The sequence below is a fragment of the Dermochelys coriacea genome, chromosome 1 (genome assembly GCF_009764565.3).
Source record: "Dermochelys coriacea isolate rDerCor1 chromosome 1, rDerCor1.pri.v4, whole genome shotgun sequence".
Taxonomy (NCBI): Eukaryota; Metazoa; Chordata; order Testudines; family Dermochelyidae; genus Dermochelys; species Dermochelys coriacea.
The window spans coordinates 265,934,416-265,947,083 of NC_050068.2; the positions used below are offsets into that span (position 1 = coordinate 265,934,416).

The 12,668-nt window shown below is 45.9% G+C and overlaps 1 protein-coding gene across 1 annotated transcript in view; it reads left to right on the forward strand.

The window, feature by feature from the left end:
* Positions 1-2,755: 2,755 nt before the first annotated feature.
* Positions 2,756-12,668, forward strand: part of SLC5A8 (solute carrier family 5 member 8) — a 41,137-nt gene continuing 31,224 nt past the window's right edge. The window contains exons 1-2 of the mRNA XM_038412594.2: positions 2,756-3,366; positions 10,066-10,131. Coding sequence (XP_038268522.1) covers positions 3,028-3,366; positions 10,066-10,131 — 405 coding nt within the window. The 5' untranslated portion in view covers positions 2,756-3,027. The remainder of the gene's footprint in view (positions 3,367-10,065; positions 10,132-12,668) is intronic.

A 12,668-nucleotide genomic window follows, 5' to 3' on the forward strand; every position in this document is an offset into this window, starting at 1 on the left:
ATCTGAGAGAGCGATGGCTCGTCCTTCAGGATAGGTTGTAGATCCTTGATGATGCGTTGGAGAGGTTTTAGTTGGGGGCTGAAGGTGATGGCTAGTGGCGTTCTGTTGTTTTCTTTGTTGGGCCTGTCCTGTAGTAGGTGACTTCTGGGTACTCTTCTGGCTCTGTCAATCTGTTTCTTCACTTCAGCAGGTGGGTATTGTAGTTGTAGGAATGCATGATAGAGATCTTGTAGGTGTTTGTCTCTGTCTGAGGGGTTGGAGCAAATGCGGTTGTATCGTAGAGCTTGGCTGTAGACAATGGATCGAGTGGTATGATCTGGATGAAAGCTAGAGGCATGTAGGTAGGAATAGCGGTCAGTAGGTTTCCGATATAGGGTGGTGTTTATGTGACCATCGCTTATTAGCACTGTAGTGTCCAGGAAGTGGATCTCTTGTGTGGACTGGTCCAGGCTGAGGTTGATGGTGGGATGGAAATTGTTGAAATCATGGTGGAATTCCTCAAGAGCTTCTTTTCCATGGGTCCAGATGATGAAGATGTCATCAATGTAGCGCAAGTAGAGTAGGGGCATTAGGGGACGAGAGCTGAGGAAGCGTTGTTCTAAGTCAGCCATAAAAATGTTGGCATACTGTGGGGCCATGCGGGTACCCATCGCAGTGCCGCTGATTTGAAGGTATACATTGTCACCAAATGTGAAATAGTTATGGGTCAGGACAAAGTCACAAAGTTCTGCCACCAGGTTAGCCGTGACAGTATCGGGGATACTGTTCCTGACGGCTTGTAGTCCATCTTTGTGTGGAATGTTGGTGTAGAGGGCTTCTACATCCATAGTGGCTAGGATGGTGTTTTTAGGAAGATCACCAATGGACTGTAGTTTCCTCAGGAAATCGGTGGTGTCTCGAAGATAGCTGGGAGTGCTGGTAACGAAGGGCCTGAGGAGGGAGTCTACATAGCCAGACAATCCTGCTGTCAATTCAAACAGCCATTTCAGGGTCCTGCAAAAGATGATTGGGACCAGAGACATCAGTTCAAGTTTTCAACAGTACCTAACTGACTAAGAGGTCTTGCGTAAGCTCGAAAGTTTGTCTCTGTCACCATCAGAAGTTGTTCCAGTAAAAGACATTACCTCACCTACCTTGTCTCTTTAGAACTCTACAATCTAATTGAAAGTCAACTCTATGCTCCTAAGTCAGATAGGTATTGTTGAAAATGTTACCTGTTGATAATATCTTCTAGGGGTGAAGTAGACAGCTCCATCTATTGCTAGTGAATCATTTCCACAGGTGAGACACTCGTTTATTTGAAGCCTGAATGTGAAAACTCTTCAAATGAAAGTCCCACTGGCTGACACGATTTTGAATAGTTCAAAGAGGCCCTAATGTGCCAAATCTAAGAAAATCCATTCTGGTGCCATGTAAGCCATTAGAACACTCAACCAACCACTTTGAGGCTTCATACAGCTAGAATGTAAGATCCTCATATAATCTGGTCATTAAAAATTTAATTTGCAGGGTTGCAGTTATCAAAAACATTTCTGTGTCTTTTCTTTTCTTTTGGGAAATGCAATACCAATATCTTTATCTGAATATGGAAAGCTAGAAAACGCCCCTGGGAACAGTAAAGGGCAACAAATGCTGTTGGTGAAGGTGCATGGTGATGAGCAGTCTCATTCTAATGAGATATCTTGACTCATGGTACTGTTGCTCCTGAGATTACCTGAGTATGGGGGAAAGGGAAGGTCTTTTACAGAGAAGGTGTATTAAATGGGTTTCTGACTATGAAGGGGTTTGCTACTTGCCTTGCTGTAGGGAGACAACACCTATGCAGTAGTATTGAAAAGTACAGGATTGTAGATAATGGCTACATGTTAGAGCCGTGCTTTGCAACCTTTTTTCATTTGCAGGCTCCTAAAAAAACTCGGAATGAAGGTGCAAACCCCGCTGGAAATCTTAGACATAGTTTGTGGACCTCCAGGGGGCCTCGGACCACAGGTTGAAAACCACGGATCCCTGTATCAGCCTACCATACAATCAGACATACAGGACTCCTCCCGGTCTTTTGGGGACTGTGGGGCATGTAATGGTACGAAATCCTGATAAGTGTTGGGAAGAAGAAGGTGAGTGTTTCGAGGGTGGGCTGATTTCCTCCCACCCGCAAACTTCTTAATCGTAGGGTTGAGAGGGACAAGCATGTTGAAATGACTGACGCTGTGCCGTCAGCGCGATAGGGCTGAGGTCATGTTAGCACCTTCCAACACTTCCCTCCCTCTTCATAAAAGCCAGACGCAATATTCTTCGTGCAAGAGCTGAGAGGGACATTTAACAGCTTCCCTTCCTCCGGGTTACTCTCCCATAGTGTGCCCACGCGATACCGCGCTGGGAGGACGCGGAGGGAGGGTGGATCTTGGCCATGCCCCTCCTGCTCCTCTGCTGAGCTGGTTTCTGTCAACCACTCACCTGGCACTTTTATTTGGTGACTGCTCTTGGGGTTGCCAGCTCTGCGGCCGCGCAGCTGAGCCCACGTGCGCCGAGAGACCAGCACCGGTAAGGGGAGCAGAGAGCGGTCCCCTGAGCCCGCAGCGGGTCCAGGGCACTCACAAGCGCACGGAAGCGCAGGGAGCGGAGCTCGCAGAGCCGGGCACTGGGCGCGCAGGGAGCGGGGGCGCCGAGCCGAGCTGGGCACAGGGCGCGCAGGGAGCGGAGCTCGCAGAGCCGGGCACGGGGCGCGCAGGGAGCGGAGCTCGCAGAGCCGGGCACTGGGCGCGCAGGGAGCGGAGCTCGCAGAGCCGGGCACTGGGCGCGCAGGGAGCGGGGGCGCCGAGCCGAGCTGGGCACAGGGCGCGCAGGCAGCGGGCGCGCGGAGCCGGCACAGGGCGCGCAGGGAGCGGGACGCGCAGCGCCGGGCACAGAGCGCGCAGATCGAGGATCGCTGGCGGCCGGCCACAGCCCAGTGTAGCGAGCCCCGGAGCCGCCCCGGCCTCCACAGTTAAACACCACCCCTCCGCTGCGAGCGCCTGTGCGGCTGCGGCCATGAGCATCGGACACTTCACCGTGTGGGACTATGTGGTGTTCGGGGCCATGCTGCTGGTCTCCGCGGCCATCGGCGTGTACTACGCCTTCGCGGGCGGCGGCCAGCAGACCTCCAAGGACTTCCTGATGGGCGGCCGCAGCTTGAGCGCCCTGCCCGTGGCGCTGTCCCTCACCGCCAGCTTCATGTCGGCGGTCACCGTGCTGGGCACCCCGGCGGAGATCTACCGCTACGGGGCCATATTCTGCATCTTCGCCATCACCTACTTCCTCGTGGTGGTCATCAGCGCCGAGGTCTTCCTGCCCGTCTTCTACAGGCTGGGGATCACCAGCACCTACGAGGTAAGCGGGGCTGCCGCCCGCTCCCCCCTAGGGAGCACTAGCCCCATTCAGCATCCTCGCTATGCCCTCCATACCGATCCGCTATGCCTGTGTCTCTCAGGAGCGCCCCCCACGTGGCCTTCCCTCTCTAGGAGCCCGCCCCTTCCCACTGATATTTCCCCCTTGCAGAGGCCATGGCAGGTCTCTCCGTGACCCCTAAGATCTCCTGTCTCAATGGACTCACTCCATACGAGTTTGCTCCTGGAGAGTGGTTTCAGAGGGGTAGTAGCCCTGTTAGTCTGTATCAGCAAAAACAACAAGGAGTCCTTGTGGCACCTTACAGCCTAACAAATGTATTTGGGCATAAGCTTTCGTGGGCTAAAACCCCCTCCATGCATCTGATGAAGTGGGTTTTAGCCCACGAAAGCTTATGCCCAAATACATTTGTTAGTCTCTAAACTGCCACAAGTACTCCTAGTTGTTTTTTCTCCTGGAGAGTGTTAGCCCTCTAGATTTTCAGTCCAAGCTGTGGATTTAATTTTGCACAGATTGGTTTGTGACTTGGAATAAATAATAAAACACAAAGAAAAGCCCTCTAAAATAGAAGCTGAAACTCCCAATCCTGGGTGCCTGCCTCAATTTAAGTTCCTAAATCCACGTAGAGACACAAAGGCTCAATCCAGCAGATCATTTAGACACCCATATGAACAGTCTTATTGATTTCACTAGGACTTCCTCTTGCGGTTACAGATAAATAGGTCTCTGGATCAGGGCCCTAAATAGCAGCGGCTGGATTTTCCTTAGTACTTATACAATGAGATCTGCAAGTGCTCAGCACACGTGAAAGTCAGGCCATTTCTTTACCTAGGTGCCAAAATGTGGCTTTAGAAAATTAGGGCTTGATTTTCCACTGCACCCCAGCCCAGTGAGGTAAAAGCTACACACAGGGCAATTTTAACTTAGGTCTCTGGCATAAAGTCCCTGAGGGATCTAGCTTCCATGGGGGAGTGGGAGCCTTGTTGACATCGCCCCTTCACTCTTCCTGCGTCTTGCCTGTTCTTACACCAAGCAGTGAAGTTTCAGTACAGGAGGTGGAAGAACAGCCTCCATTAGATTCTCCTCAACATAGGGGGAATTCTGCAGTACAAATCTCTAGTTGCCTCAAGTTGACTTTGCACCACATACATTTTGGGCTCTTAATTATGACTAGACACTAACTACTGAAAAATTCTGGTAAAAAGACCCGTATTATTATAGTGCAGCCATTAAGTTCATTCCCCTCACTGTTAGTACGAGCAGACTACCATAGTTCAAACAATTCTTTTTGTTCACCGAAGTGTTAAACTGTGCCTTTCTGTATGCATCCATTCAAAATTCAATGATGTTTAAACAATTGCAAAGGCTCAAAGATGAATGCCAGTTCTTTGAAATAATGAGATATTTGTGTCTGCATTGATTGGCCCATAAGGGAGATCTCCTTTACCCAACTGTACATGGATGTTTCTGTTAAGACAAGGGAATGAAATTTCAGGGTAAAAAGTCAAATGAAGCCAAGATTGACTGTCAGCTGAGGATCTTGAGTCTTAGCCTACACCGTAGGGCAGAAGGTTGTGGTTCATGCTTAGGGCCCTACTGTCGTCAGATGTCACCGTTGTGGTGCTCTGCTCTGTTCAATGTTGATAACAGTTGGCTGCGTGCGTGTGTTCCCTCTGTGTGCTGGCCCCGCTCTGTGCAGATAGCTGACACGGCAGCAGGGCCGGCCCACAACATTTTGGCACCTGAGGTGGGGAGCTCAAATGAAGTCCCCATGTCCCATTGCTTGGGCCAAAACTTTGAAAGGTCTCAATTCTGCCTTCTTCCTGTTCTACTCCTTTCATGGTACTGCTCTGCTACCTACCCCAATAAAGGAGAACTAACAACTTAAAATGCCTTGTTAAAAAATTTTAAGTAACACTTAACTTTCAAACGCCTGAACAGCAAATGTAACTTTTCTTGTCTGGCATTTTTATCTGTTTGAGTATTCAAAGTGGTGCTTTCCATGCCTTCTTGGTTGCAAAGATTTGAACTGCTTCCTGCTGAAGGTCCACAGTCTGGGCCAGCTGATGCTCTATTGAGATGCTTGCAAGGCCGACCAGTCTCTCCTGTGTCATTGTGGAGCGTAGATGTGTTTTTATTAACTTTTATTAACTTGGAGAAGCTGTGTTCTTCACTGGCAACTATTACAGGAAGTATTAGAAGTATGCACAGAGCAACAAAGCATTTGGAAAGAGGGTGGTCATTTTATTTGTGCACATATATTCCAGAACAGCCTTTGGAGTTGATCCTGCTGAAATGTATCTTGAAAGGGCTTTCAGTTCATCACTTGAAGCCCTTGCATCAGTATCTCGCATGTCATCATGTGTCAACACTGTCTCTAGTGCCCTGCATTGCTGGTGTAGGTCTTCTTCAGGTATAGTGAAGAGTTTTAAAATACCATACAACATCCCAAATATACTATTCTGTTCCTTTAGCTGCATGAAACATTCTTCAGCTAACTGTATTGCACAATCTTGCACCTGGTTAAAGAACTCAACTTTGAATTGTTGTTTGGGGACTTTTATGGGATTATCCCGTGTCTTGTAATCAAAATGTCTTCTTCTTTGGTGACTCTTGTATTCTTGAATGGGTGGGAAAATAGCTTCAGTGTGAAGTTCCTCTGCCAACTTCTGTGCACTCTTCAGAACGTTTTGAAATCCCTCATCTGGCCGGTAAGACTGTAGGTATGACTTTGCTTTGTCCAGTTGTTCCACTGCTCCAGATATATCAGGGTCAACACCATGTAGTCTCTTGCTTACAACATTTATTTCAAACAGTAAGTCATGCCACAACACTAAGCCACACAGAAATTTGAAGTTATGTATGTTTCTGGTGATTCCATTTCCCTCTGCTACTGTTCTCCCACGAACAGTTCCTGTCCTAGCATTATCCTCCATAATGGCAACTATGGCATCATCTATCTTCCCAATTCGGGGTTTCATAGGCTTTATCGCCTCCACTCGAATTTCCCATCATGTGGCACTCAGTACTTTCAGCATCAGAGAGGATGTTTCCAGATGTTGCTTCAAAATTTGCCATCAATAAGTTGATGCCTAGAGAAAAATACATAGATGCTTTGAATTACATTAAAAAATTCAGCAGCCTCACTGTATTTTCCACTGAATGCATCCGATGAAGTGAGCTGTAGCTCACGAAAGCTTATGCTCAAATAAATTTGTTAAGTCTCTAAGGTGCCACAAGTACTCCTTTTCTTTTTGTTAAAAAATTCAGCAGCCTCACTAGAAGCTGATGCTGCATCACTGACTACCAAGTTCAATGAATGAGAACTGTATGGGACAAAAGAAGCTCGAGGATTTAACTCTCAGATCCGTGTCTGCACTCCTCTGTTCTTTCCTCTCATGTTGGCACCATTATCATAGGCCCGACCTCTCATGTCAGCTATCACAATTCCTTTATCTTCCAGCTTTTTAAGAAGCACATTTGTAGTACCAGCTCCTGTAGTATCATCAATGTCAATAAATTCTAGAAAATGCTCTCTGACAGTCACCATTGCAGGGATATTTTCACTAGGTTCTGTTGTTGTTACAAAATGCACCATTAAAGTCATTTGTTCCGTATGGCTGATGTCAGGTGTGCAATCCAGAATAACAGAGTAATATCTTGCTGACTTCAGATCTGCCACAATCTTCTGTTTGACTTTTGTTGCCAGTAACTGTATGATCTCATTTTGTTTCCAAGGTAGTAGTGTGTGTATATTTCTTGGGTGGTGACTCTTCTTAGATGCTCCTGGAGCACAGCATCCAACTTAGCCATCAGCTCCACAATTTTAAGGAAGTTTCCATTGTTTGGCACATACAGCTGGTCTGAAGTGCCACGCAGTACTAGCTTTTGGGTAGCAAGCATTCTCACAATGGCAATGAGCCTTTTCAGAACATTTTGCCGGTAAAGAGACTCTGTTGCAATCTTCTCTTGATGCTGATCATCTATGGTGGCCTTTACCCTTAGTCTCCTCTCAAGCTCTTTCCACCTATGGAATGCTCTCTGGTGATTTGCTGCCTTCTCATGGCATGCCAGATTTCTAGCCAGATTTTTCCAGTCCTTTGTTTCTGTTGAACCCAATGTGGCTGGAACATTAGACTAGAAGAGTTTGCAACAAAAACAGTATGCAGCATTTTGGGTTTTTGAGTACATAAGCCATGGCTTCTCCACTTTGTCACCATTGGGACTATCATGCCAGTAATGTGTTGGATGGAAACTTCTGTTTTCATTGTCTTTGGGGAACATGAAGTTTTTCACTTGCTGTGGTCCATGCAGTACAAGGAAGTCCCTCAGGCTACTGCTCAAGTGGGTCCACAGTCCTGGATCATCTAGACTTAAGGAACTAAACTCAGCAGCAGCTGTTTCTTGTGCCTCCACCACACTCTCCTCCTCTCTCTCCCTGCAGCTCTTGCTGCTTTTTGTAATTCCCTCTTACCCTTTCTCCTGCCTGCCTGTTATGACTCTTGTGCCCTCCTTCCTGCAGCACAGCACTCCACCATCTCTGTGCATCTAGAGCAGAGAGAATACATATGCACCAGCAGCAGACACAATTTTCTACACTCTGGGTCCTAGTGGCGCTCCCCACACAGCGGCCGCCTCAGTTCACCTCATGGGAAGGCCAGCCCTGCACAGTAGACCCCGAGAGAACCCCCAGTGACCACAGATTCCGAGAAGGTATTCAGGCAGGTTTATTGTCAAACGAAGCACAGTTTCCCGCAAACTGTACAGGACATACTACGAATATGTGCTCCCTGACAATGGACGTAGCTCAGTCACTGGCAGGACTCTCCACTGCCCCTTAGGCTGGACCAAGACAACTCCTAAGGCGTGAATTCTTATACACAAGTACAAACAAGTTACACATCACTCCTGATGTATTGAGGTACAACCCCTCTACCTAGTAAGGTGCTGCCTATCACCTTGTGCATGTTGGTTTGAACAAAACAATTCTATCCATCATGTTATCCTTTAGGACCCTGTCTTCCTTGTTATCTGTGTGGAATGTGCTAGTCCTGGTCTGTTCTGGTACCATCCTAGCCCATGTTTATATTACTAGTGCTTAGTGCTTATTATGTGTATAATTGCAGCATCAGCCTTCTTCTTGCCAGCTTCTGTGAGCAGGGCCTGCCTCCGGCTCACAGCTTAATTTTGCTTTATGTTAGCAAAGTCTTGACCATTACTTTAGTTCAGGCCTTAGGTCTCATACCAGGTCTCTAATACAAGGATTTATGTTTCAGGGCCTTATCTTACCACACCTACCAAATTCACGGCCATGAAAAATGTGTCACGGACCATGAAATCTGGTCTCCCCCCATGAAATCTGGTCTTTTGTGTGCTTTTACACTATACTATACCAATTTCATGGGGGGACCAGAGTTTCTCAAATTGGGGGTCCTGACCCAAAAGAGAGTTGCAGAGGGGTCACAAGGTTATTTTAGGGGGGATCGTGGTATTGCCACCCTTACTTCTGTGCTGCCTTCAGAGCTGGGTGACTGGAGAGCGGTGGCTGTTGGATGGGTCCCCAGCTCTGAAGGCGGTGCTCCACCAGCAGCTGCGCAAAAGTAAGGGTGCCAATGCCATACCATGCCACCTTACTTCTGCACTGCTGCCTTCAGAGCTGGGTGGCCTGAGAATGGCGGCTGCTGACTGAAGGCCCAGCTCTGCAGGCAGCAGCACAGAAGTAAGGGTGACATTATCATACCATGCTCCTGGCCAGCAGCTGCTGCTCTCTTGCCACCCCATTCTGAAGGCAGCGTCACCGCCAGCAGCAGCGCAGAAGTAAGGGTAGCAGTACCACAATCCTCCCTAAAATAACCATGTGACCCCCCCACACTTCTTTTTAGGTTAGGACCCCTACAATTTCTTCATCATGAAATTTCAGATTTAAATAGCTGAAATCATGAAATTTACTATTTTAAAAATCCTATGACCATGAAATTGACCAAAATGGACTGTGAATTTGGTAGGGCCCTATTCATGCTGTATAAGATCTGGGTATTTTTATTATTATTATTATTTTATTATACACTATGCCAGAAGTTGGGTTTATATATAATGCTAACAGACAGTGAATGCCTCGGGCAAGTGCCGCTGGTCCTGTTATAGTAGCAGGAGATCCAGATTTAGATGACCCAGTTAAACAGAAAGCCTTCTGCCCCTTTCAGGCAGCAGTTCAGTTGCAAATTAAAATCTTGGCAGTTTTCAAAGAGGATAGAGATAACTCTTTCTTCCACCTCACAATAAAAAAAGTTATATTCACTCACAACTAGTTAGGATTGTAGCTAAAGGCATAACAACTGCTGGATTTTGTCCAGTCACAATGCATAACTATTGTTTGTAAAGTTCTTTAAGACATCTGTGCTAGAAAGCACTACATATGTTTGTATATATGACGAAACTCTGTTCTATGTGCTCCATCTTGTACTGACTAGGTAAATATTTAGCTTCTCTGAGGTTTAACTAAATGACAATGATGTCTGCAGAAAACAAGATCAGGTTGATCATGACAGCTGACACCATCCATGTAAATATAAAAACTGTTACTTCTGCTGACCAGTAGTATCTTTTCTTACAAGAGATTTCTTAATACCATTTCTATAAATGTAAATTTTTGACATTAAAGTTGTTTATTCACCTCTTTTGCAGTATTTGGAGCTTCGATTTAATAAATATCTGCGTCTTTGTGGGACAATCCTCTTCATTATACAAACGGCAAGTAAATCTCAAACAGGTTCTTTGATCTTTAATAGCCTTGAGCATTATTTTAGTGTGGTGTAACTGGCAGTCACGTGTAAGTGTTGCTAAGTTTATTGTGAAATATTAGATATCGACATGAAAGAAAGAGTCAAGGAAGTTCTTCATACTACTTAGTAATGAAGAGCATACACTCTCCAGCACAGCTCTTTGTTCCCTGCCCAGAGGAACCTTGAATAACTTGAGGATCTAGGGAGCATTGAACTAAACACATATTGCAATGCTAGCTGGTTGCTTGCTACTTGGCACTGGTACTTTTCCCTCCCTGTAAAACAATACAAACCCATCACAGATATAGAAAGCAGGAGGAGAATAGTGGAACACCACTATATTGGAATACTGATGTCATCTCACCCTAAAATAATATTCACTAAGAAACTGAAGGCTAAAAGTGGGACAAGCTATTCATAAACCGCAGCAAAAAATAATTCAATACATATTAGAAACATGTCCAAGAAAATATGTATTTCTCTGTGCTAAAGCTTATATCTGAAACTGTCTGGATAATTAAAAGGAAGATTTTTTAAAAAATATTATTTTACTGTTCTGCTGGTATAATTTTATTGGTCCTTTAGCCATCAGTGTGTCATTTTTTCTAAATAAAATGAAGAAGTTGAAAGATTAGATCTCAATTCTTTTTTTAATGTAAACAAAATCTGATCATGATTGTGGCAAGAACACAGTTTGTCTGGGATGCCAGAAAGCAGATGGGAAAACATTCACTGCATATTAGAAAGCTATTTTTCTATGCTGACTCACTCAAAAAGTTTGCTGTCCCATGCTAAGCTGACAGTCAGCCAGGTACTCTATAATTTGTGAAGGCTACAAGTTAGGTGTAGCTTGTTCAGAAAACAGGTATAAGTGGCAAAACAGTGCAGCTTGCACTGATATGGCTTTCATTGTGGAAGTAGATCCTGAGCGTGGGGGGGATACACTCAGCACACCTCAGGAGGAGCATGGAGGGGAAAGGTGGCTTTATGCCACCTTTGCGTTTCCCCAATCTGGGAGTGAGTCTGGCCCTTAACATAATTTAGAGCAGCCTATATGTTAAACATGGATGCCTACAGTTTCAAGGGGCCATTCTGGCACCTGAAGATTGCCAGAGTATAGGGATACCCTGACCACTCCCCCTTTCACCAGGGGAAGGGGGCATTGGTGGAGATGACAGTGGAAAGGGGATGGCATAGGAGTTGCTATGGCAGCCCTATGGTCACCAGAAGATTCCCCAACATAGGAGGAATCCTTTGCCGCCCTGTCTTAGCTGAGTTTATGGCTTCTTTGTGCTACAGGAACAGTGTGGAGCAGCCTTAACTGGGCCAAAGAACTGGCCCAAAGTACGCAAAACAGTTGTAAATGGCACCAGTTTGGAATTCTGTGGGGAAATTCAGCTGATGGTTTAACAAGGTGCTGTCCTCACCGAGGTCAACACGAATATTATCGGTGTAAACCATTGAAGGCTGGATAGATGATGGTACAAGTTAAAGGAGCCGGGGAGTGACTTTATTTTCCTCTCTTGTTAGCTGCTTGTTGTGTTACATGCTAAGAGGACGTAGGAGGGAATGTATGTTATATGTGTAAGTTTACACACTTGCTGAATTCCAAGTAACTGCAGGTTATGATACTTTACCACTTACACATGAGCCAGAATCTGATCTCACACCAGTGTAAATCAGGAGGAACTCAGCTGAAGTCAGTGGATTTAAATCCCATAAAGTAGGTATAAGTGAATGCAGAATCAACTCCTCAATGTGTAACTTACCCCCACTACTGATGTTGTTGTTGAATTTGGTCCGGAGACTTCCATGGAAATTGCACCTGTTTACTCCAAGCTACATCTCTGTGTTTGGCCTTGTGGAATTACACCAAGATGACAGCTGAAGGGTTTTTTTTTTTAAAAATTCCTTCCTCTGAAGCACCAGGGTGACTATGGCTGCAGATGAGACATTGGATGGGGATGGCTAGGGCTCTGAGGTGGCACCAAGTGTTCTCCCTCTCAGGTGCTTGGCTGGCTGGTTCTTGCTCACATGCTCAGGGTATAATTGATTGCCATATGTGGGGTTGAGAAGGGATTTTTCCTCAGGTCAGATTGGCAGTGACCTTTATTTTGTTTGTTTTTGTTTTGTTTTTGCCTTCCTCTGCAGCATATGGGTACAGGTCACTTGCCAGGATTATCTGGGTAGATCTAATTTAATCATTTCCCTGCCATTATGCGGGCCTCAGTCACTGGTGCACCTGGGTCCCTCCTATTCTCTGCTTGTGGCACATCACAGTCTAGTCTCCTGTGGACTGTAATACCTTGGTCTAATCTCCGTGGTTGGGATTAGTGTGCAGGTTCTGGGTAGTGTTGGTGGCCTGTGATATACAGGAGGTCATACTAGGTGATCTAGTGGTCCTTGTGATCTTAAACTCCGTGACTCTAAAACCAAGGCTGAATTTGACCCAACAGTTAAAAAGCAAACTGGATTTAAAAATAAATAAATCAAACTACTATAGGC